Source organism: Pinus tabuliformis, chromosome 4_1, assembly GCF_031772625.1.
Source record: "Pinus tabuliformis cultivar Carrire ecotype Pingquan chromosome 4_1, CPIR1, whole genome shotgun sequence".
Classification (NCBI taxonomy): Eukaryota; Viridiplantae; Streptophyta; class Pinopsida; order Pinales; family Pinaceae; genus Pinus; species Pinus tabuliformis.
In genome coordinates, this window is record NC_142303.1 from 86,053,605 (window position 1) to 86,080,518 (window position 26,914).

A 26,914-nucleotide genomic window follows, 5' to 3' on the forward strand; every position below is an offset into this window, starting at 1 on the left:
ACGTCCAAGGTTCGAACTTGGGATCCGAGGTTCCCGAGCCATAAGCCTGCGCTTCGTGAAAATTTTCGTGTACTATACGATTATACCATTCTTTTTTACCTGTGCTGCTTATGTATTTATATGGTTTTAAAGGAGGTGAAGTTCTTACGCCCGGATTGCACGCAGGCTTTCTGTATCCCAAATCGAAGATTCGAATCCCGGTCAACTACTCTGGCCCATTAGAATACGATGAGGCTCAGATTTGATGCCCTAATGATTAAAAGGTTTCTTTTATGTTTTTCAAGGATACTGAATCGGAGCGGTTTTTCAAAGATTTTGACATGAACTTGACATTTTATGTGCAGCGGTGCATTGTTCAAACAACAATTCTTTAGATCGGAGTTCTGGCCTTACGGGAAATTTGAGCAAAATTTCGGTAGGGTTTCGTACTTGGCGTGAGTTGACGAAGATTGAAAGACGCGCAATCGAACGCGGGATTCCGCATCGTGACAGCGCCATCTTAACTAGCATTCCGCGAAGAGTTGGTGAGATCTACATTGGCAAGCATTTTTTTAAGAAAGATTGAAACAAAATATAATTATAATAATGATCGCTTGTAATAATATGAAGCGCATTATATTTTTTAACTGTTTTTGGCATCTTTTTAATATTTAAAATTGTAGACAATATAATGGAAGTAGGATATCTATTTTTTTTCGGTAGGTGCAATCTGTTAGGGATTTTATCTGGTACAAGGATCCTTGAGTATTATTTTGACTGTAAGTTAAAAAAAAGGGTGAATTTCTGTATTATTATGAAGTATATATATAATTTTGCTTAAAGAATGATTTTATTTAATTTTGCTTAAAGAATGATCTTCGTAATCTTCTAATGGAAGAGATTTGTGCAGGTGTTGATTTGTGTTTCGGAGCAGACGATATGGGATTCGTAGTTGTGAGGAACGAGTTCTAGGTTTCGAAAATCTCTCGGAGCATGAATGCGCCGGAGATTTCAAGTATGAAGCACAGGAACGGTTCAGGGGAGGCCAAACGGCAGCACTTGGTTCCTCTGGCTTCTTTGATCGGCCAGGAGCTTAGACACGAGAAGTTTGAGAAACCTTGCATTAGATATGGTCATGCTGCACAGCCTAAGAAAGGGGAGGATTATTTCCTTGTCAAGACAGATTGTCAGAGGATCCCTGGGAATTCAGCTACCTCATTTTCGGTTTTTGCGGTCAGTAGCTTCAACAACTGTTACCAGTCAACGACTACAAAACGGATTTAGATTTTGAAAGAATGGCAAGAAATTGCAATTGTTTCCATTTTCCCCGATCTTTCTGGATTTTGTTTATTGTGCTGCTTGGTAATTTTTGGCTGACTTTTTGTTGTATATTTTCTCAATTTTTATTTTTCTGGAGCCTTGCCGAGCTATTGTTGGACAAAATTGGTTGCAACATTTGTAACACTTTCTCTTTCTGCACATGAGGCTAAAGTACCTGTTTTCTCAAAGTCTGAGACAGAGAATACAAGATTCAATACACATTGTAATTTCTAAATTGCCTGATAGTGCCAGTGATTACAGTGTCCAGAATAAGTAAGTTTACCAATTTCTCAGAGGAGAAAAAGATGCCCCCGTTTCTTATGCGATGTTAAGGGTTTGATTTCATGGTTGGCTTGCAAGATCTACGGCAGGAATCTGCTATAATTTGGTGATTATGGCTGAAAATGTAATTGTTTTATGGTTTGCACCATAGTTATCACATTCGGTCGGACCTGACTCAGTTTTGACTAGATCCTCCGAACCATCCCTTAAAAACACAAGGAAAAAACTAAAAATTGATTTTAAAGCATGCTATTTTTTGTGTATGTTTACGATTTTTATTTGAGTTTATTTGAGTTTCTGAGTACGTCTTTTTTTTAAGTATTAATTAATGTGTTCCATATGTATAACCTTTCAAATTTCTTTCGAACCTCCTCCCCCTAAACCTACCCACGCTTTTAGAACATGGTAGTATGGCATGCACATGATGCTATGGTAGTGTACTTGATTGCGAGAAAAACACATGACTTTAAGAACAGCCCAGAATAGAGTGGGACTACTGAAATTCTAGCCGAAAAACATGACCATAAGGCAACTATCAGTCCACTAAATTGCTCTGTTGCATTGGATGGTAAATACGCGGTTCATTTATTTTTGGTATTTTGCTCTTAGATCTGCTTCACCTTGTACTCTTGATACCCCTATGTTGGAAACATCCTTTGCTTTGGATGTTACACAGAATATTATTCAACTATTTTCTTCTGATCGTAGACAGAAACCGTCACTTCTACCATTAGTAACTTGTTACTCAGAGTAGAGACGACAATGAGATTTTGGAATTTATTTCAGAAACAAAATAACCCTATGCAGTAATTACTAACGATAGATTAATGGTTATAGTCTGGTAGTCTCGCCTAACTTGACCAAAGGGGCCTACGTTAATTAGTTCAGAAACAAAATAACCCTATGCAGTAATTACTAACGATAGATTAATCGTTATAGTCTGGTAGTCTCGACTAAATTGACCAAAGGGGCCTATGTTAATTGCAATTATGTCTACAGATATTTGATGGGCACAACGGAGCAGCAGCAGCCATATATTCCAGGGATAACTTGCTCAGTCATGTAATGAGTGCGATTCCGCTGGGTCTTGGCAGAGAAGAGTGGCTGCAAGCGTTGCCTCGGGCGTTAGTAGCAGGATTTGTTAAAACTGACAAGGAATTCCAGAGGAAGGGTATGCCTTATTTGCATACTCGTTTCAGAAGTTCCGTGCATTTAAATTCCTTCCGCTTACTAATGGAATCTAGTATTTGTAACACTTGTCAACTTTAAATTTGCTTGTTACCATTTGGAAATTTCAGATGTCTGTGATGAATAAAGTTGCTACATATGCATTTAGTGCCTTTCTTTCACAGTTCAGATGAGTATCTTTTGCTCATTTATGATTAAGTTGACATATTTTGACTTTTTGGGTTTCATCAGAGGAAACTTCTGGAACTACGGTTACATTTGTTGTGGTTGATGGATGGACTGTTACGGCTGCGTCTGTTGGGGATTCCAGATGCATATTGGATTCGCAGGGTGGTGTGGTCTCATTACTTACAGTTGATCACAGGCTAGAAGAAAATGCTGAAGAGTGAGTGCATTTTTCTGTATATCTGATTTCCTTGAAGCAATTATTATAAATCATCAGAGTAGGCATGGGCAACAGGAAAAATGAAAGATGGAAACAGATAATCTGCTATGCATATAATCCAGATAACCTAAACATCAGATTTCCATACAGGAGGGAACGCGTAACAGCAAGTGGAGGTGAAGTGGGAAGGCTCAGTGTTGTGGGTGGTGCTGAGGTAATCACACAATTGTATATATAACCATCTGAAAGATGAATTCGCTTTACATGACACATGGAAGATGTCGTCTGCTTATTTCTCCTATTCTTGACTTAATTTTGTGTTGAATTTTCTTGGCCAAGCATATTCCCAAATGTTGTATTGTGCTGTTTCAGGTTGGTCCTTTACGATGCTGGCCTGGTGGTCTGTGCCTTTCCAGATCAATTGGGGACATGGATGTTGGTGAATTCATTGTACCGATACCTTATGTTAAACAGATTAAGGTTAAGCTTCATCTAGCTTTTTACGTCAACGATGTATTCCCCTTTTCATTTTCCTTGTAGGATATGTCTGTATATCCGCTCCCCTCCTTTGGGTTCTACATCTTCTATGAGATACATGATGTTTCTAATCCATAATGAAGATACAATAGTGTTTCATTTTGTTTAGTGTCCTAACATTAGACTATCGATATTGTAGCTCTCAAATGCTGGAGGTAGGCTAATAATTGCCTCTGATGGTGTGTGGGATGCACTATCCTCTGAAAAATCTGCGAAAGCCTGCAGAGGACTGCCAGCTGAACTTGCTGCAAGACAAGTTGTAAAGGTGCATGCCTGCTTAGATCTGCAGTTGCTGTAAATGGTTTCACATTGCTGTGATACTTCTATCATTTGCCTTATTTATTTCAACCGAAGGCTATCATTTCTGTTAAATTCTTATATAGGCTTCCAGGCAATCATGTATCCTTATCTCAGGAAGAAGGAAGTTGGTTCATTTCTATTTCATATTAATATTGACCCTTGAGAGATTAAATTCTTGGATATGCTTGTTTTCTTTGCAGGAGGCTTTAAGGACAAGGGGCTTGAAGGATGACACAACTTGTATTGTAGTTGATATTATTCCACCTGAACACTCTGCTCCTATTTCATTGCCTCCTAAGAAGCAAAATAAGCTGAGATCACTTATATTCAGGAAAAGGTCTCGAGATTCAATGAACAAATTGGCCAACAAGCTCTCTGCAATTGGAATTGTTGAAGAACTCTTTGAAGAAGGGTCGGCAATGCTTGCTGAAAGGTTGGTAGAAATTTTATCAGATTTGTCCATAATTATCGCATTGTCGAGAAGCCTTAGCCTTCAGGTGAAATTTACACCTTATTTGCTATTTTACTATACAAATCAAGTCCATATTATATATGTCTATCATAACCCTAAATATCAACTATCATAAACCCAAATAACAAGTTGCATGTGATGGTCAGGGTATGGTGTTTGTTAATCTGTGTTGATGATGCTGGTCGGGGGATTGTGTTTGTCAACCTGTGATGATGATACTGATTGCCAAGATGTTAACTTCAACGCCAATACATATTGTCACTCTCTACCTGGCTGTTGGGGAACCAAGGCTTCTTTGCTTTTTAAGGAGATTAGTTTATTCTGATTCCCATTTTCCCATAGTGTTAATTGTCAAGGGGTTGGTTTCATCATCAATGCACACTAACTATAAAGGACCCAGCGTTTTTTTGCTCTCACAAAACTCTATTTTTAATTTTTCCTTTTTATTTATAATTTCTAGTATTTGAACATTAATTTCCTGCTGATTCTATTTGAGTAAGTGTACAAAAAAGCTTTGGTGTGTGTGGTTGCTGCATTCCAGAGTAGTTGTGCGTTGAAGGTCAAATTGAAATGCTGACAATTATAAATAGTTGTTTATCCATGTGTTTGAAATCTCGCATGCTGTACATTGTAAACATGTCCGTAGACTTCTAAAGGATCCACTCTGCTTGTTGGAGAACAGCTTGGAAATTGATTGCTAGGATTTTACAATGCAATATTAAGGAATAAGAAGGAAATTTTAAGTTCACGTGAACTTGTAATTTGATTCTATGAAATTATTGAAAAAGATAAGTGATTTGCAATTATTGAAAAAGATAAAAAGACCTGCTGGCTATGGAGAAGACAAGTGCTTTCCCTACAGAGCAATAGTCTGTGTTGCAAGTGTGTGTACACCTGCTCCTAGGGTGCATGCACTGGGTGCAGACTCTGGTGCAACTGTTCCACACCCATGCGTGGGAGGATGAACATGACTCTGGCTATCGGACAGCCCCAGTTTTCTATTATGATGCTGTCAAACCCCTATAAATGTGAGATGCCTGCTGGGGGCGGGGGTGTGGCGTAAAACCCTTGTTACAGATATAATCCCTGTTATGGGGGTGTCAAATCCCTGTCATAGTTAAATCCCTGATAGAGGGGTGAGCCTTGATCGTCAAAAGACACTGATCCCTCTTACAAGCGCGTTTTGACCCGGTAGATCTGGGGGTGTGTGAACCAAATTAAATATAAATAAAAGGAAGAGAATAGCAAATTTAATATAAAGGAAGAGAATAGCTCCAAAAATTAAGCTGAAATTTCTTAGTTATAAACTTATACAACTTATATTTGATGTACCATCCACTTATAGGGATTTAACATTTAAAGTTCTTATTTCTATTATCTATATTTAATATTTTAAATTTCATTTTTTAACTCATCCAGGTTTCAAGGCTGGTGCACCTTGCATGCATCCACCTTGGTTTCTTAGTATTGAAGAGTCTTAGGGCTATGGAATGGTTTCCCCAGTATGGCAAAAAGATGCTCGTGATTTCCATTTTTTTTCCAAGTCAATGTTTGGGGAAAATCCCCAGGTATTTTTCTTCATTCGAAGATGGTACTGAGGTTAAAGCTTAACGCACTCGGGAAGACAGAGAGACGTCTGGCGGGCGATAGCGATAGCGGCGATAAGGATCAGAGGTAGGATCGTTATCTGTATCTATAGATATCCGCAATGCCTGTGCTGTGACGACGATGTATCTATACACTCTCTATTTGCCTGTGTCAGTCGGTCAGTGAGTTAGTTATCGAATTCAAGAGTTCTGATTAATCCTAAGGACGGAGAGACGTCGGGCGATAGAGATAGCGATAGAGATAAGGATCAAAAAGTAGGGATCGTTCTAACCATCGTTCTAACCAGCGTTTTCTTTCCGTACACAAGGTTAGGTCACTCCATGTGTGATGTCAAAACAACTAGCCAATACCATGGGCATCTTCAGGGTATAAGGCCGTTCAACACTAGGGCTATTAGAATAAAATATTTATCATAAGTTCAACCTGTCATTTGCGGAAATTGAGAACCCGGGTGGAAAGGATTGTGGAAGTTTGATAACTAATTATGTAAATTTGGGTAAAATGTAACAAGTTAGTTTTATACTGAATCATCGGATACGTAATTGAGGAGGCACATATAAAACCAAATGAATGCCCGAACTATTGTATGGAGAACCATTATTGATTGAATAGAGATTCCAATCCCTTGCCCTGTGGATGTTTCCTTGACACCCTGTCAAGGTTTTACCATGTAAATCTTGCGTTGTTTCTTGTGGGTGTGCATTCAGTTTTTACTGTTAGTTATATTCTTTTCTTGGTCAATGTATAACTATATAACCTTCTTTCTTTACTTATTCACCTATTCAAACTACAAATGGTATCAGAGCGAGTTAGTTTAGTTTGAGTGAGCAATCTGCCTGTGGAGAAAAAGTTTGAGTGAGTAATCTGCTTGTGGAAAAAAAAAGAGGTCAGCCTGTGTTGGATCAGAGCGTGAAAACACGCAGAGGCGTGTCTTTTTTTTTCTCTGCATTGACTGCGTGAGGAGGAGAAGTTCCTTTGCGTGTGTTATCTGTGGGGAGGCGTGTTTTTTTTCTCTGCGTTTGAGGAGGAGTACGCTGCTTATCTCTGCATGAGAGTCCCTGAGGCGTGTTTTTTTTCTTTGCGTTTGAGGAGGAGTACGCTGCCTATCTTTGCGTGAGAATCCCTGCCTTTGCTGCGTGAAGGTGCCATGTATTCTCTAGGGGCCTGCCTTTGCTGCGTGAAAGTGCTTGCGTGAAGGCTGTTGTTGTCTCTGCGTAAGGAGCGTGAAGGTGCCTATGTGAAAGGCTTAGTCGTGCAAGGAAGCTGCTCAATGTCCCTGTCGAGCAAAATTGGAGTGCCTCTGTTGCGTGCTGCCAGAGGCTTGGCTTGTGGATCCGGGTAATTTTTCCTAAATTTGAGAGAAATTTTTTCTAGAAATTTGAATTTGGAGGGAAGGAAATCAAAGAAATCCAAGATTCTTTTTTTTCCAGAAATTTGAATTTGGAGGGAAGAAAATCAAAGGAAAACAAGGGTTTGAAAAATAAGGATTTTTTTCATCAATTTGAAAGAAAAATCTGTTGAAGGGTTGTTTTTGTTGTTTGAAAAAGGGGATTATTTTCGACTACAAAGAGTTTTTTTTAAGGAAGGGGAAAAAAAACCCTAGTTGAAAGACTAAAACCCTACTAGGAAAAATGGCCAAGATGTCGAATGCAAAATTCGAGGTGGAGAAATATACCGGCAAGAGAAATTTTGCTCTTTGGAAACTGAAGGTTAGGGATCTGCTTGTGCAACCCTTGTTGCACAAGGCATTGGATGGGGCAACTAAGAAGCTTGCAACCATGGCTGATTCGGACTGGGAGGACTTGGATGCTAGAGCTCTCAGTACTATCAGGTTATGTTTGGCGGATGAAGTTCTCTTCAACATTGTTGAAGAGAGTACAACTTCAGGTTTATGGGAAAAACTGGAAAAACTCTATATGACAAAGTCGTTAACCAATAGAATTTATTTGAAAAGACAACTGTACAGTCTTCGAATGAAAGAGGGTTCAAAAGTTGCAGAACATTTGAATGTTTTTAATACACTTATATGCCAATTAACAGATATGGAAGTTAAAATTCAGGAAGAAGATAAAGCTATAACCTTTCTGTGTTCTCTGCCCGAATCATGGGATCACTTCGTAACTTCAATTAGCTTGAGCACTGCTGATTCTTTGAAATTTGAATCAGTCGTGGGAGCTCTCTTGTTTGAAGAAGTACGAAGGAAATCCAGTACTGAAACAGCTGCATCATAAGCCATGATAGCCAGAGAACGGTCAAAGGAAAGAGGAGAAAAGACAATGGGGTTTTTCAGATCTAAATCGAAGGGAAAGAAGTGTAAGGCAAAATGTTGGCACTGCAATAAAATTGGACACTTGAAGAAACACTGTTGGAAACGAAAAGAATCTGATAACCCGAAGAAGGAAGCGAATCAGGTCGATTCAGGTATGATAGACGAAGTTTTATCTGCTGAAGAATTATGTATGATAGATGAAACTTCACCTGAATGTAATGTCTCTCAGGGTTTAGAAAGCTGGCTGTTAGACTCTGGTGCTTCTCATCACATGTGTCCACACAGAAATTGGTTTACTTCGTATGAAAATTTAAATGGTAGTTTTGTGTTTATGGGTAATAATGTATCATGTCAGACTGTTGGGATGGGAAATATCAGGATTAAAATGTATGATAACACAGTTAGAACATTAACTAGTGTTAGACATGTACCTGATTTGAAGAAAAAATTGATTTCTTTGGGAGTGTTGGATTCGGATGGTTATAAGTTTACAGGTCAGAATGGCGTGCTGAAAGTCTTTAAAGGCGCCCTAGTTGTTATGAAAGCAAAAAAGGTCGGAAATCTTTACAGACTCAAAGGGAGTACTCAGGTCAGTGAAGCAGTGGTTGCGTCGGAAAAGGAAGAAGCAGATATTCGTCTATGGCATCAGCAATTGGGTTACATGAGCGAGAAAGGTCTTCAGATACTGATGAAACGTAAATTTCTTCCTGATCTGAAATCTTTGAAGTGAGATTTTTGTAAACATTGTGTGTATGGAAAACAGTGTAAACAGAGATTTAAAACTGGAAATCATAATAATAAAGATGTTTTAGACTATATTCATTCTGATCTGTTGGGACCATCCCCTGTTGTATCATATGGAGGTGCTCTATATTTTTTAACGTTTATTGATGATTTCTCCCGTAAAGTTTGGGTCTTTATGCTAAAAAGGAAAGCTGATGTGTTCAATGACTTTAAACAATTTAAAGCAATGGTAGAGAAAAGAACAGGCAAATCTATTAAATGTTTAAGAACTGACAATGGTGGTGAGTTCACTTCAATTGAATTTGAGCAATACTGTAAGGATGAGGGAATTATTAGACACAAAACCGTTGTTTATACTCAGCAAAATGGTGTTGTTGAACGTATGAATCAGACTCTTATGGAAAGAGCCAGAAGCATGATCAACAGTGCTAACTTGGAAAAGGAGTTGTGGGCAGAAGCAGTATCTACTGCTTGTTATTTAGTTAACAGATCACCTTCAGTAGCAATTAATTGTGAAATTCCTGAAGAAGTTTGGACAGGTCAGTCTTGTGATTATTCACATTTAAGGATATTTGGCTGGGATGCTTATTCTCTTATTCCTATAAATCAGTGTTCAAATTTGGATCCAAAATCGAAATGTTATGTCTTTGTTGGGTATGACTATGCAGTGAAAGGATACAGGCTATGGGTTCCTACATTGCGGAAGATAGTCATTAGTAGAGATGTAACATTTGATGAATCTTCTCTTTTAAAATCAAATGTTGAAAGAATTGAACAGGAACAGGTATCGCCAAATCAACAAGTTCAGTTGGAGGCTAGACCTTTCGGTGACAGTCAAAAGGGAGGAGAGACTTCTAGAGAAAAAGGTGTTGAAGATACAAAGGAAGCTGTTGAAGTTTCTGAACCAGTTCAAGTTTTTGAACTAGTTCAACAACCAGTTACTCTAAGAAGGTCTACAAGGGAAAGAAAAACTCCCAAAAGGTATGAAGATTATGCTTCATCTTTTGCTTTGATTACTGAAGATGGGGAACCTTCTTGTTATAGGAAGCAGTGGATGATACAAATAGCGAAAAATGGAAAACGGCTATGAAAGAAGTAATGGATTCCTTAGCCAAGAACAATACCTGGGATCTTGTAGAACTTCCTAAAGGGAGAAGTGTTGTTGGATGCAAGTGGGTCTTCAAACTGAAACGGAAAGTTGATGAAGTATCAAAAGGTATAAGGCGAGACTGGTAGCAAAAGGGTATTCTCAGATTGAAGGTATAGACTTTCATGAGATTTTTTCTCCAGTTGTAAAACTTGTTTCTATTCGTACTGTGTTGGCACCTAAGTTGCAGGAAACGTGGCCCTAGGGGTCGTTTCCCCAGGGGAAACGAAACGAAACGCGTTTCCCCGTACCGTACGGCCTGGAAACGCGTTTCCGGCCGTATGGCCACATTTCCCGAAACGGAAACGTGGCCGTACGACCGGAAACGCGTTTCCAGGCCGTACGGGCCACGTTTCCCCAAAAAACAGTTGTTTTTTAATTTGTTTTTAATTTTTTTTAGGGTTTCCAGGATGTTCTAGAAACCTATTCTAAAGTTATAAAAGAGCAGTTTGTCTCATTCTCTCATCACACTATTCAGCAAGTCGTTTCTCTTGGAGACTGGCAGTTGTTTCAGCTAGGGTGTTTTGGGCAGTGAGCAAAGTAGATTTCAGCAGCAGGAGAAAGAGATTTCAGCAGCAAGAGAAAGAGATTTCAGCAGGAGATTTCAGTAGCAGCAGATTTGGCTCAGCTACAACCATATTTCTCTTCTCTTTTCTGGCATTTCGGGGTAGTCTCAGCCACAGATAATTAATTTGGGTAAGCCACATTCATTTTTTTAGTTTTTTCTTACTATTTCTTCAATTTTTCTAGGGTTTAGGCAGCCAAAAATATGAAAAACGTTTTTTATTGATAGATTTGTTTTTTAAATTTATTTTTGCAGCAGATTTGGCTCAGCTACAGCCATATTTCTCCTCTTTTCTGGCATTTTAGGGTAGATTCAGCCACAAAAAATTAATTTGGGTAAGCCACATTCATTTCTTAGTTTTTTTCTTACTATTTCTTTAATTTTTCTAGGGTTTATACAACCAAAAATATGAAAAACGTTTTTATTATTTACAGATTTGTTTTTTTAATTTATTTTTGCAGCAATGGCTTCCAGCCAAAGTGCAACTGCAAGTTCAAGCCCTAGGGCCAACCCAAGGGCTAAATATTATCCTCTTTGGAGGCATGTGACGAAGCTTCAAAGATGTGGAGGTGGTGGCTCATGGGAATGGCGATGCAATCTTTGCAATAATACGTACAAGGGCTCCTACCCAAGAGTGAAGGCGCATCTATTGCATGGAGGAGGACAGGGGATTTTAGGTTGCGCAAAAACATCAGATCCGTTGGTAAGGAGGGCATATCAAAGAGAGCAAGATGAGGCGGATGGTACTAAGAGAAGGCATGATGACCTTACTCAAGCTCCATCTAACATTGAGCCAAGGATTGTAGCTGAAGCAAGAAAGAGGAGAGCTGGTCACACTCAAGAACATGAACAACCAGCACCCAAAAATACCAGAGGCCCAGCGGCATCCCATTCAGTTCAGGATAGCAGAATTGCTAGATTGGTGAATGTGCAAGCAAGAGAAGAAGCTGATTCCAGAGTGGCTAGGTGCATTTATGCATGTGGTATCCCATTCAATGTTGTTCGCTCTCCTTACTGGCAAGATATGATAAGGGCAGTTAACAAAGCTCCTCAAGGGTACAAGGGGCCCAACTATGAGAAAGTCAGAACCCAGCTTCTCAAAAATGAGAAGGAACTTGTGGAGGACATTTTAGCTCCAATTCGTTCTTCCTGGAGTAGCTCTGGGGTTACCATAGTTTCAGATGGTTGGACAGATATGGGGCGCAGACCATTGATAAATATCTTTGCCACTTCCCCCAAAGGAGCAATGTTTATCAAGGCAGAAGACTGCTCAGGAGAGGTGAAAGATGCACAGTTCATTGCTGATGTTATTATAAAAGCTATTGAACAAATAGGGCCTAACAGGGTGGTGCAAGTTATCACGGATAATGCACCAGTTTGCAAAGCTGCAGGTTTAATTATCGAGGGGAGGTATGACCACAACTTTTGGACACCATGCATTGTCCATAATCTGAATCTGATCTTAGAGGAGATCGACAACAAAGTTTCCTGGATAAAGGAAGTCACAGGGGAAGCAAGGGAGATTATCAAATTCATCACCAACCACCACCAGTCTCAGGCCATATTTCGAGAGTACTCCAAATTGGAGTTGTTAAAAGTTGCTGAGAAAAGATATGCCTCAAACTTCGTGATGTTGCGCCGCTTTGTTGAGGTTAAGCATGCATTAGTTTCTATGGTGGTGAGTCAACTTTGGATTGAGTGGAGACAAGCAGATTCAGAGCGGGGATCTATGGTGCGTAGATTGTGCCTTGATGAGGATTGGTGGAGCAAGTTAGATTTCTTGCTAAAGTTCACAACCCTTGCATTTGAGCTTCTCCGGAGTGCTGACACTAACCAACCTTTCTTGGGAGAGGTATATGATGGCATGGATTCCATGGTTGAGAAAACTATGGAAATCATTTCGCAGGAGTCTCCACAACTTTTGTTTGTTGATGATCATTTTGCTGGTTTGATCAAGAAAATCATTGTTGACAGGTGGAACAATTTCAATACACCATTGCACACTTTAGCACATGCTTTGAACCCCAAATTTTATGATGAGGAGCTTATTGCTAAAAGCAATGGGAAGAAGAAGGCACCCCATAAGGATAGAGAGGTCGCTACTGAGGTGAAAAAAGCACTTATGAGAATGTTTCCTTCTCATCTACATAGGGAGGTAAAGGAGGAATTTGCCAGTTTTGCTGCAGGAATAGATGATTATGCAGATATATCAGCTTTGGAGGAGAGAAGCACCATGAATCCAGTTAGGTGGTGGATTTGTCATGGAGCAAATGGTGTACATTTGCAAAGCCTTGCCATTCGTATTCTTTCACAAGTGGCAAGCTCTTCATCAGCAGAAAGGAATTGGAGCACTTATGGTTTTATTCATTCTGTGAAGCGCAATAGGTTGGGCTCACAGAAAGCAGAGGATCTTGTTTATGTGCACTCCAACCTTCGTCTTGCATCTCGTAGGGGTCCAGAATACAACAGTGGTCCTTCTAAAGAATGGGATGTGGATGCAGAAAATCCTGATTTGGATCTCTCTCTTGCTGCCCTGAATATTGAGGACGATTCTGGAAGTGGAATTGGTGCATCATCTTCTTCAGCACCACCATCCACTGTTGAGCATTCTGCTGCTTCTATTTTTGATGAGGATTGTTATGATGAGGATTAGTCTTTTGTGACTTGTCTCTATAGTTCTTGCAACCTTATAGTCTTTATTGTACTTGCAGCCTCATATACTAATATAAATAAAGGCTGATTTTGGATTTTCCAGTTCCTATATTTTTATTTTCATTATGTGATTATTCATGACTCATGAGTAAATGTGATGTAAATTTAATCTTAATGTTTAAATGTAATAAATTATAATCATTAATGTAAATGTATCATTAATGCTTTATGATTGCACATATATATATTAATAATTTTTAAATATTTTTATATATATATATATATATATTCGCGTTTCCCCATTTCCAAAATTTGGGGAGGTCGCGTTTCGTATCGCTTCCTGTTTCGGAAACTCGTTTCCGTTTCCCCGTTTCGTGCAACTTAGGTTGGCACTAACTGCATTACTTAACCTTGAGTTAGAACAGTTAGATGTTAAAACAACTTTTCTACATGGTGATTTGAGTGAAGAGATATATATGGAATAGCCAGAAGGTTTTGTACAAGGTCGCAGCAGAAGATTAGTTTGCAAGCTCAGGAATTCATTGTATGGTTTGAGGTAGTCTCCCAGACAATGGTACAAGAAGTTTGATTCCTTCATGGTGAGCCAGAACTTTATAAGAAGTGAGTATGATCATTGTGTATACTTAAAAAGTTTCAATGGCATATTCATTATCTTAGCTTTGTATGTTGACGATATGCTTATTGCAAGCAAAAGCATGGAAGAGATCAACAGGTTAAAGGCTCAACTTTCTAGGACGTTTGATATGAAGGATCTTGGAGCAGCAAAACATATCTTGGGCATGGAGATACACAGAGACAGGAAAAATGGTAAGCTTTGGTTATCACAGCAGAAGTATGTGGATAAAGTACTTGAAAAGTTCTGTATGAACAATGTGAACCCTGTTAATGTTTCATTAGCTTCCCACTTTAAGCTTTCTTCGGTTTTGAGTCCTAGAACTGATGAAGAAAGCAGTATATGTCTCATGTACCATATGCAAATGCTGTAGGAAACTTAATGTATGCAATGGTATCTACAAGACCTGACATTTCACATGTAGTTGGAGTTGTCAGCAGGTTCATGGCAAATCCAGGTGAAGAACATTGGCGAGCAGTGAAATGGGTGCTTTGATATCTGAGAGGCACAAGTGATCGTTGCATCATCTTTAGTGGTAGTGAAGGATCAGTTTGCGGATATGTGGATGCTGATTATGCAGGTGATTTGGACAAAAGAAGATCTACTACAGGTTATGTCTTTACTCTTGTAGGTGGAGCAATTAGTTGGATGTCAAAGCTTCAAGAAACAGTTGCATTGTCCACTATCGAAGCTGAATATATCGTTGCTTCAGATGCCAGTAAAGAAGCAATCTGGTTAAAAGGTCTGCTTGATGAGATTGGAAGGACGCAGGAGAAAGTGAATGTACTTTGTGACAGTCAAAGTGCTATTCACTTGTCCACAAATCCTGCTTATCACAACAAAACGAAGCACATTGATGTAAGGTATCATTTTCTGAGACATGTGATCGATGGCGGAAAAGTAGCTCTTCAAAAGGTCCATACGCGAGAGAATTGTGTAGACATATTCACAAAGCCAATTACAGTAGAGAAGCTATGATGGTGTTTAGCTTCTCTTGGCTTGCAGAAAAGATGATGAATAGGCATGGGCAAGGGATTAGGAAAATTGTTGTCAAGGTGGAGTTTGTTGGAAGTTTGATAACTAATTATGTAAATTTGGGTAAAATGTAACAAGTTAGTTTTATACCGAATCATCGGTTACGTAACTAAGGAGGCACATATAAAACCAAATGAATGCCCGAACTATTGTATGGAGAATCATTGTTGATTGAATAGAGATTCCAATCCCTTGCCCCGTGGATGTTTCCTTGACACCCTATCAAGTTTTTACCACGTAAATTCTGTGTTGTTTCTTGTGGGTGTGCATTCAGTTTTTAGTATTTACTGGTAGTTATATTCTTTTCTTGGTCAATGTATAATTGTATAACCTTCTTTCTTTACTTATTCACCTATTCAAACTACAAGGATAACAATCATTCCTCCCAACCACCAAGGCTTGAGCTCAATACGTACTCCTCGTAAGCTCAAAGTGTCATTTGTAGAAATTGAATTTCTGAATCTCATTAGGGAGGATAACAATCATTCTTCCCTACCAGCCGAGCTAGACCCCACTTGACCACTTGCTTGGGGTTTCCATAATAAGCAGCTTCGGCAAATATTATTTCTTTTACCAAGAAGGCAACCCCAAGGACTAAATCTTTGGTTCGAACCTCCTTTTCTGTAATGCAAGCTACAAACTACACCTTAGTCAATCATTATAATCAAAACACGAATGATTTTTTTTCCAGCATGAATCTCTTCCCACAAATATTAATGGAACAAATAGAAAAAGGCTCGGGTTGGTAAAGATTGCCCATTCGTTATGCCATAAAATAAAATTGGACGGTTGTGACTAAAGCGTTAACTTGTTGGCGATTACCTAAAATTTAAATAGACAGGTTGTAGGATGTGCCAGTTTTGAAAAGTGGGTTTGGGCATGCATAATCAAAACACGAATGTTTTTTTTTCTAGCATGAATCTCTTCCCGCAAATATTAATTGAACAAATAGAAAAAGGCTCAGGTCGGTAAAGATTGCCCAGACTTTACGCCATAAAATACAATTCGATGGTTGTGACTAAAGCATTAACTTGTTGGCGATTACCTAAAATTTAAATAGACAGGTTGCATGGGTGTGCCAGTTTTGAAAAGTGCCTGTGGGGATGCATAATCAAAACACGAATGGTTTTTTCTAGCACGAATCTCTTCCTACAAATATTAATGGAACAAATAAAAAAAGGCTTGGGTCGGTAAAGATTGCCCAGTGTTTATGCCATAAAATACAATTCGATGGTTGTGACTAAAGTGTTAACTTGTTGGCGATATTTTAAAATTTAAATAGACAGGTTGGCATGGGTGTGCCAGTTTTGAAAAGTGGCTGTGGGGATGCATGGGATATAGATAGTTCCTTCGTGATGCTAGGGTTTCGATGGCCTTTGAATTGACCCAGAAACGTGGAGTTTGATAGCCTTAGAATTAAACTGGAAACTTGGGTTTATGAAAAATGCTCTAATCGAGTAAATCTTGGACCTTTTGTTTGTACAATTTACGACAACAGTAGAATTTTTAAGGGTCGTTTTGTATAATCCTTACTGGACAACCTTAATTTTTTTATTTTGTTGGGGTGTGGCCACAACCCTAGATCGTGTTACAAGGGTCACGAATCTGTCCATAGTCGGGGATCTGCCTGTCATGGGGATTGATGTTGGCCATAACGGATTTGTCGCTAGCAGGGGAGTTTGTCTGTTACGGGGGTGATGCACCTTCACAACCTAAGCCGCAAGGTTCCACAATTTTATTGATGCGATTTGAAGTTGCTGAATATCAAAAGAAATTGTTGGGGTTCACCGAATTTCAAAGCAGTTATTAAGCATAATTTGAATCTCAAGGCGAATTTATAAAAAAATGCCATTTTTAATCATTAAATACATTTTTTAATAGAACAAGGCATAAATTCAAATTTTAAAAATCTATATAGATATATATTTTTAATATTATAAAAAATTTGAAATTTATATATCGACAAACCTAATTGAACTAAATTTCGTTAGATAATTTGAATTTTAGTTTTATGGTGACCAAACTGAACCTGAACCACATGACATAACCAAAGTCTCCTGACACGGGGACATGGGACACGAAGGACTTGGGGATTTGAATGCGGAACATGGACACAATGACCCCCGGAATATGACATGTTAGGACACATATATATATATATAAAATTAGTTATTTCTTACACATTCTCATTCATGATATAATTTCATTGATTCAAACATAATCTTCATCTAGATGTAAGTTTTACAAAGTAAAATTATGCGTACAAATACAATTGTGACATAAATGATAATATATATTCAATTATATATATATATAAAATTAGTTATTTCTTACACATTCTCATTCATGATATAATTTCATTGATTCAAACATAATCTTCATCTAGATGTAAGTTTTACAAAGTAAAATTATGCGTACAAATACAATTGTGACATAAATGATAATATATATTCAATTCATCAATGATTCAATAGGAGAAAGACAAGATGTTGTAGTTTTCTCATTAAGTCATCAAAATCAAAATGTGTTCCATAGGTAGTACATTGCCAATGACAAATAGAAATAGAAAATACAAAACAACTACAAGTATACAAACCTCAAGGCAGTAGGTAGCTCATGAGTCATCAATCCTCATCATCAAAATCAACATCACTGTACTCATCATCATTGTCACCTCTGCTCTCCTATGTTGCATCCTCCTCCTCTGTATCCAAAGTCATCTCTGCATCTGCTAGTGTGGAGGAAGACCCCTCTACAGTATCACCATCATCAAATGTGACAGGCTCTAGCATTATCTCATTGAGATCCAAGTTGGTCAATGCCAACTCAACACTGCTGTCCAGACCCATATCATCAAGAAAGACATCCCACATCTTTGTCTTTCTCTTCAACCACTCATCCCTCTGCGTGTAAATAAGACGAAGGCTGGTGTGCACATACACCATTGTCTCTGCCCTGGACTACTCAAGCCTACTCTTCTTGACACTATACAAATTCCCATATGTGCTCCAATTCCTCTCGCAACAAGAGGATGGAGTCACTTGAGAGAGGAGCCTCATGACTAACTATTGTAGAGGAGGGTTTGTTGCCCCATGAGTTTCCCACCAAAAATAGGGCTTCTTAGCCCCCCTATCTCTAATCACATCATATCTTGCAAATTGACCAACACTAGTGGAAAACTCTGCAAAGGCATCCTCGACCTCAAGGGATACTCTCTTGAAAAATTTGCTTGAATGCATCTTTCCTCCCCTGTGAGATTTCACCATCCATGTGAGGAGGGACTCTGCGGGAAGGTCGACCATTAAGCCACTCATGGTTGTAGTATTTTGGGTTCAATGAGTGAGCCAATTAATGTAAAGGTGTGCAATTCTTGTCCCATCTGCTGACAAGAACATCCTCTATGGTGGTGAAGAAGGCCTCTGATGATGTCTCATACTCGGGGCACACACTCTGTAAAATAATGATCCTCACAGACTCAATCATGGAATCCCATCCCTCATAAACCTCTACTAGGATGGGTTGGTCTGTATCTACAAATCAAAGCAAAGAAATGATAGGGTCCATGATCTTAATAAGTAGATCTACCCTCTCCCACCAAGCATCATCTAACACTGTGTCCTTCACTCTTTTTGAGGCTGCTTGATCTGTCTTTCTCCAAAAAAAACCAAAACTCTGAAATACCATGGCCCCAAGAGCGGTCTTGACCTCCCTCAACCTCTTCAACATGATGAATGAAGAGGCAAACCGTGTATCCACAATCTTCAACAATGATAGGTTGGTGTACTCCTTGTAGATAATGAGGGCATTTGGATGATTTTGTACAAAGTTGTGGATATGTCGTGCATCCTCAATAATGCTTCCAATCCAAATCACATCAGAAGCAATAGATTTAAGTGCTAAGTTCAATGAATGGACAATGCAAGGTGTCCAAAACACTTGTGGATATTTAGCTTCCACAATCATGCCAACAACCTTGCAAACAAGTGCATTATCTGTAATGATTTGCACACAAGAATCAACACCTACATCTTCAATAACTTTAATAAACAACTCACCCATATATTGTGCATCCTTGTATTGTCCAAGTGCATCCACTGATTTCAAGAAAACTGGACCATTCAAGGAAGACACCATGAAGTTGATGAGTGGGTGTCGTGCTGGATCTGTCCATCCATCAGAAACAATGCTAATCCCAAATGTTGGCCATGTTGATTTAATAGGCTCAAGCATTTTGTCCACCTCTTTCTTTGCCTTTGTCAACAATGTGGTTCTAAGCTTCTTTGACCCAGGAGGGACATACACTGATGGAGCCCCTTGAGTTAGAGCTCGACACATCAATAAATAGAGGTGAGCATGCAACATTAAAGGATATGAAGTTTGATAGAAAAAAAAGGTAATGGTGAGATCAAGCTCTTCTTGTTTCTCTTTCTAAAAAATCTTGTCTATTGGACCAAGTGCAATTGCCTTTCTTTTCGCTGTTTGTCCCCCACCAGAACTCTCAAATGGGAATTTGTTGTTGCTTTTCCTCAAGAATGGAAGGGGGTCATCATTCTTTTTTTTTTAGATTTTGTAGCTACATTTGTCATACCAACATTGGCCTCTCTTTCCATTTCTTTCCTCTTTGGTAAAGGCACCTTTGTACAAGCTGCAATTCCACAACTTGGTAAAGCCAACAAATGAGCTTTCACATGGTAATATGTCCTCATGAAATTAATGTTGCAATAGTTGCATTTCCAAACAACATTGCCTCCTCCCTTCATCTTGGTGTTTGGCCCTTGCTCTCTTGTGACATATTTCCACAAGGGATATTTGTTATCTTGAGGATGTTGTCTTCCCTCAACATTTGAAGCTGTTGTTGCAACCCCACTTGCAATACAGGGACACTTGTAGTAGATCCCGATGAAATTGGAACAGGAGGGGCATCTCAATTGGGGACATTCTTCCCCTTCCTTTGCCCCTTCTCTACTGCCCTTGATTGAGCCATGAATGTTGTAAAAAATAAACAAAAAATGCACAAATTTGTAAAAGAAATGCACATGCAAACTGCTGTAATAAAAATGCAAAAAAAATAGAGAGAAAATGCACTTACTTGTCACTTGAATCTCTTTGAAAATGCTCTCACACCCTTTGCTCTTTGCTCTCACACTTTGCTCTTAGCTCTCCACATGACTTTGCTCACAATGGCTAAATCGCACTTGGTGAAGAATACAATGGCGTGTAAAGGCAAAATTCCGCCACATGTGTCCTGGAATTGGCTGCTGTTACGGCCCCACTCACAATAGAGGGAACACTTGCAGTAGACCCTGATGAAATTGGAACAGGAGGGGCATCTCCAATGGGGAAATTCTTCCCCTTCCTTTGCCCCTTCCCTGCGTCCCTTGTTTGAGCCATGAATGCTGTAAAAAATTAACAAAAAATGCACAAATTTGTAAAAGAAATGCACATGCAAACCGCTGTAAAAAAATGCAAAAAAAATAGAGAGAAAATGCACTTACCTGTTGCTTGAATCTCTTTGAAAATGCTCCCACACTCTTTGCTCTTTGCCCTCACCCTTTGCTCTTAGCTCTCACACACCCTTTGCTCACCCACAATGACTTTGGTGAAGAATACAATGGCCAAATTGCACTTTTAAAGGCGCGCGGAGAACAAAATTCTACCACGTGTCCTGAAATCGGGACATGATCCGGAGGACACGTGTCCCACCGAATAGTGTCTGATTTGGGACACGTGGGGCCAGAGGAGCGAATCTGGTTTCTTAGGACATAACCCATAACAAGGATTATATCTGTAACAGGGGATTATGTTCCCTGTAACAGAGTTTATATCTATAACAGGGGAATCATGCCCCGTATAATCGGAATTGTATGTGTATTAGGGGATTTGATTCCCTCATAATAGGCAGATCCTGTAACAGAGAATTGGGGATGCCCTTGTAATTGGAGATTTGTCATGTACCCCAAATCCCATTGATGATGGAGTGTGCATCTCTTCCCACATCCCACAGGCTGGGGTATGTTGTCTTGCAACTGGGTGTGGGACAGATGCACTTGAGTCAGCACTTGATGCACCCTGGTTATACAGGGTTAGGGTACTCAATTAGAAACGGTAGAATGCCCCCAAATGGATTGAAAATGCCACCTTTGAATAACTAAGCTACATTATGGGTATTTGTGTTATTCTTAATAAGAGGTGAATGCAATCCTGGCAAGTTTGGTTTTAAACTTTCGAGTGCATGGTAAATATGAAACATGGAAGGAAATACCATTAGAATTTGCCATAGAAAACTATTGCAGCTGCATGTTTACATTTACGAGATGTGCCTACATCAATCTTCTTTTTAGAACTAGGCTCCCATTCTTAACTTCAACACCCGATTTACTTCCCACCGACATATTAGGTCCATGCTACGATTAGCAAAAATGTTCTTTTAGTTTCTAAAGCCAATATCAACTACCTATCTAGAAATGTATGAAAAGTGTTGTTTCACTCCTATATCCTAGTAAAGTCACCGCTTCCGAATGTGACATAACCATTTAAAATTGACCCATTCTGTTTTAAGTTCTTTTTGGGTTATGTCGTATAATGAAGGAGGGGTTTTTGTTGGCTGCGTAAGTCCTTTGTAATTCGAGCAAAATTTTGGAGGGCTAATGGTTTCCCACTCCAATTCCAATTGCTCTTGCTCCTTGCTTCTCCCATTTGTTCTAGCTCGAATATAGTTTTTTTTCATGTTTTAATGGCTGGATGTAAAAGGAATTGGAATAAAAAAAAATCTGAAATGAGTAAGAAAAATCACAAATAATGAAATAAACTTATCCAGCAAGTTCCCTCCATTGATCCAAATTGAAAATCTCGCTGCTACAAGCAAAAAATTTCTCATCAAAAGCACTAAAATAGCTGCCGCGGTTCACAAACTCTTCTCTTGTTATCACCTTTTCATCACTTGACTTGTAAAATGAACTCTTAGGGCTTTGAAGCAATTGGAAACTTTAAATTGCAACAAAGGTGCATCCTTCGTGAAGAAACACTCATTAATTCAGTCCATAACCCAGTATAGTATCTTGAAACTTGAAACAAAGTGGAGAATAGGAGACTTGAAATGGATGCCCTACTCACAACAGTTTCACATTGTAGGCATTTCATTGTAGCTGCCAAGCTAAGCTTTACCCTGGTATGCAATGTTAGTTGATTTTTTTCATTTCTTTAATGGAAAGACAAATATGTAGACAACATAGATCATTTTTATGCATATGACCTATGAAATTTTTATTTTGAAGGATAGTTATCTATATCATCTACATTCTCTATACGTAGGAAATATAGATCAAAGAGATGCCCCATCCAAAGTTGCAACATCTTGTGTGTCAAAAGGACCATCACAAACTTGCATAGATATTTTTACTAGCTAAACATTGTTAGGGATGTAGGAAGGTTGAACCAAGGATATGATTGTGCGGCATATCTAACCAAACTGGGAAGACATGATTATTGTTAGATAATCCAGTGGCGGAGTTGAGGTTGTGTCAATAGTTATGGTTTTGGGCACCCAATATTGGTGGCTCATGGTATTAAGCTCATGTTATTACATGTAGTTGAAGCCGTTAAAAGGCTTGAGGATTCTCCGTTGTATTGAGCCAGAGTTGAGCAGTGAAAGCTCAGGTTGTTGGCTGGCTTGGTTGTGTTTTAGCCAAGGACAATAATAGATCTATTATTGGCTGGTTTTCCCCGAGTGGAGTTTTCCAGGGTAAATCACGGTGTACATGGTTTAAATGTCTTGTTGCTATGTGTGTGCTTAGTATATTTATTTCTCTCATATTCTCGTTGAAAGAATAACAATTATACAGTGTTCCACGGGGACGCGTGGAACAGGATCCTGTGGGCGCACTCCTCGCACCCGGGACGGGGGGATGTCTGGGGAAACGTTTCCCCACGTCCCCCTTTTGGGGAGACGCAGGGGGGACGTTTCCCCAATGTGGGGGACGCAACTCCCCAAAAGGGGGACCCCTGGGCGTCCCCCCTCAAAATGGGCTATGCGCCCCCCTTAAATTTGCTTGTAAACAATGATTTATGACATGGAAAACGTAGTATTTGACCATATTTCCCTACTAATGCTATGCTATTCATGGTAAGTAAAAGTGACATTCTCCTTTATCTTTCATTTTCATCCTTTTACTTAAATTTTTAACATTACCATGAAATGACTCGGGATGTTTGAGAGTGGTTCTGACCTCATTGGATTTCATATGGAGAAAGTAGAATTTTAGATCTCACTCAAAATCCAGCAGGCTTAACAGTTTTTCAGGAATTCAGGATTCGATGGAGTGCAATGTTTCCATTGCATTTTGTCATGTACAAGGGTATGGAATTGGTATTTAATCAAGAGCACCAAGCCCTTTGTGTACTTTAGAGTGACTTTTAGACTCATCACTCCATTGTTTTCGAGTTTTAATTATATCAATTTATTATCCTAGTCTTTATATCAATTTTTCAGGAATTCACGATTCGATGGAGTGCAATGTTTCCATTGCATTTTGTCATGTACAAGGGTATGGAATTAGTATTTAATCAAGAGCACCAAGCCCTCTGTGTACTTTAGAGTGACTTTTAGACTCATCACTCCATTGTTTTTGAGTTTTAGTTATATCAATTTACTATTCCAGTCTTTAGATTTCAGTGTCTATTATAGTCTATTTTGCTTAGTACTAATTAGATTCTAGAATGATAAATGATGAATTTTAATTTTAAATCAATTTAGAATCTAGAATGATGAATGATGAATTTAATTTTTAAATCAATGTAGATTCAAGAATGGTGAATAATGAATACTGAATATGGATCAGAGTATTTCATTATTGAATCTCATGGTTTATGGATGAATCATGTATGTATTAGTAAGGATGATGAGTATGGATCAATGTATTTCATTATTTAATTCAATTATGTATGTATCATTCTATTTATGCTTTCATTATTGAATATGAATTTGATATATATATATATATATATATATATATATATTAAAAAGGAAAAAAAAATATATACCCTGATGTCCCCCTGTCCCCCCTAAATTTCCCTAAAATTTGAGGGTACTCCCGCACGTCCCCCTTGTGCGTCTCCTCGCACCTGCGTCTCCTCATCCCGGAGACTTGGTGGAACATTGCAATTATATCCATTAATTATAGTGCCAGCAGCACATGGGAATTCTTTCCATTGATTTCTTATGTAGGTTACTAAGTACAGCTAGATGATATGATCAATTCTTTCCCATAGACTTATAGTTGATAGGTTCAGTGAGGTGACAATGTTGGTTCCTTGCAAGAAGATTGTCACAAGGAAAAAACAACCAAATGCTTTTTTTTATATCATGCATAGGTGCATTATGGTTTACTGATCATAGTTGTATTTGATTGTACCTACTTCCAAGATTCATACAAAGGCTGCCTTCTATCAGAGATAGATGAAAATTTGAAGTGGTGAATAGGATAGTACTAGAAGTTTTAGGGATGTTGAGCTATGCACATGCCAAGAAATTGAGTAATAGTAAATACCTAATGCGCAACACAGATGCCATATAACAGGTACAAAGCTCAGAACTTGATCTAAGTTGCAATTGTTTTAGATAGACATAGCCAATTTGGCTTTATCCTTGGCTAATCAAATCACTGAACCGTTGGTGAGGTCTAACATTGCAAGTTATATTATTCCTCACCTTTGTTGTCTCTGTAAATAATTATTTCATTGATTTTAAATCTCACTGCATCCCCTTGCCTGCGAGCAGCACTTTCCATGTCATATGGCTGTTATAGTATGCCTTCTGTCATATTTTAAGCTCTATTTTCAAAGCTTTTGGATCCCTCTGAACAGTACATTTTGGAACATCTCCTCACGGTTTTTATCATAATTCATTGAATGACAATAATACACCGAGGCATGCACCCATTTCAAGGTGGGGAAGATCAATACATCATTCTCACCGGAACTGCAAAGTGCGTTTCTTTTTAACTAGTTTAATCTGTAAATTTTTGTGTCAATTGTTAAATTACGTGTCCCTCATTTCGGTGTAGTCACGTACAAAAATATTTAAATACAATAAGATGCTTTTAATTTTTGCAGTCATAAATATGTTTTGATGACTTCCAAAAACGCAAGGGTGTCTGCTATTTCTATAAAAGCTTTCCTTGTCACATCCTTGTGTATATTTAATTTCTTATGGACAACATGCCAAATTTTGTTTCTTCATAAGTTCATATTATTGGGTAAGTAGTTGAACGAATTCCAGTATCATTTTAGGGTCTTGTTTTGTACAATATAATAATTTTTTATTATTGGATTGGTAATAGAATATGTATTTGCAGGTTGGGGTCAGAATCATCTATGGCTGCAACATCAGGATTATTCACCTGTGCTGTTTGCCAGACGGATCTAACACCAAGTGAAGGAATCTCTGTTCATGCGGGGTCTTTTTTCTCAACCACTGCTAGGCCTTGGGAAGGTCCTTTTCTTTGTGCAGATTGTCGACATAAAAAGGATGCCATGGAAGGAAAACGGCCAAGTGGTGTTAAAGTGGCATAAATATTGTAGTTTTAGCGGTATGATGAAGCTAATGCCTTAATTTCAGAGAAGAGCAAGTTGAGGCGGGCATATTTTAATTTTAAAATTATATACAGCATGGCTTTTGCTGATTATATCTACTCCAAACATAATGGATAAAAAGCCATCATTTTTTGCAGGGAATGTATTTGCTGTTCTCCTGTATTGGGATTAGTATTGCAACCCCTGCTTTTCTGATCAATGTGTTATGTGAACGGGACTGCTCAGATGTGTTAACCAGGAATGTGTTTGAATTTGTATTTTATCTGTCAATAAGAGTGGTCTTAATGCCATTATTTTAGACGTGGAACATCCGGGGCTCTTCATGTGAGAGTTGATGAACTGTGAAGTTGACCTCAAGTTACAATTTGCATTCAGGAAACTGGATATATTTAGTGGAGCTACAACTAATGTGAAGAGGTACAACTCTCCCAGCGGTATTGCTTGTTATGCAATGACTTGTTGGCTCATGTAAAAGACCAGAGATGAATATGAGTTTCTTGAGTGGGCTGTCTTGAAGTTTACAGGCTACAGGTACACTAAAAATGAATCATCAACAATTCTTCATCGTTCTTATGTGATGTCTGTTCTGAAAGACACTGGATAAAATTACAGCTTAAGAGAAACATATGATACATAAGTCAAATTTAAAAACGTATCATTCTTATGTATGCTACTTATCTTGATCTCAAATGGTGCTCAAAGACGGCAACACATAAAATAGATCAACCCAATCTCTTTTCCCTTAACTGGGTACCCTCTACCAAAATTTTGTGTTGCGTATCATGTTCACTTAACTATGTTCCATATCCATAGTAAGTAAGATTCCTGTTGCAAGTAGTCAGAGACAATTAATGTACTACAGCTTATACAAAGGCAGACATCAACAACGCTTTCCTCATAACATATTGACATTATTTTAATATAGGGGGTACTGTTTTAATGAATAGTAGTAATGTTCACTTTAATCTTATTTGCAAACTCTCCTTGGAAGCTCAGCTGACCAAGCCTCTTTATGTGTTTCATGTTTAATCGATTCAAGTTTGTTTGAATACTAACAAAGCCTCTATTGCTATAAAAAATGCACTCCATTGCTGATCTGAAAATTTAAATATAGTAAACATCAGACGGGCTTCAGCCTCCGCCTTATTATATTTAAGGTAAATTTCTGTAGTGACCACCCATTAGGGTCTGGGATGTCATTTCAGAG

General features: G+C 38.5%; 1 protein-coding gene across 3 annotated transcripts; it reads left to right on the forward strand.

Annotated features, from left to right (window-relative positions):
* Window positions 1–26,228, forward strand: LOC149174308 (Protein phosphatase 2C family protein). 3 transcript variants are annotated; one of them, XM_089419302.1, is made up of 10 exons: window positions 1–263; window positions 345–524; window positions 890–1,212; window positions 2,581–2,752; window positions 3,001–3,154; window positions 3,305–3,368; window positions 3,527–3,634; window positions 3,831–3,956; window positions 4,192–4,424; window positions 25,470–26,228. In XM_089419302.1, exons 3-10 carry the CDS (start codon window positions 973–975, stop codon window positions 25,684–25,686), a joined length of 1,314 nt encoding a protein of 437 aa, XP_089275428.1. In that variant the 5' UTR covers window positions 1–263; window positions 345–524; window positions 890–972; the 3' UTR covers window positions 25,687–26,228. The 3 variants fall into 3 exon arrangements, with proteins under 3 accessions (XP_089275428.1, XP_089275427.1, XP_089275429.1); XM_089419301.1 differs by having other exon boundaries at window positions 1–200; XM_089419303.1 differs by lacking the exons at window positions 1–263; window positions 345–524 and adding an exon at window positions 615–758.
* The last annotated feature ends 686 nt before the right edge of the window (window positions 26,229–26,914 follow it).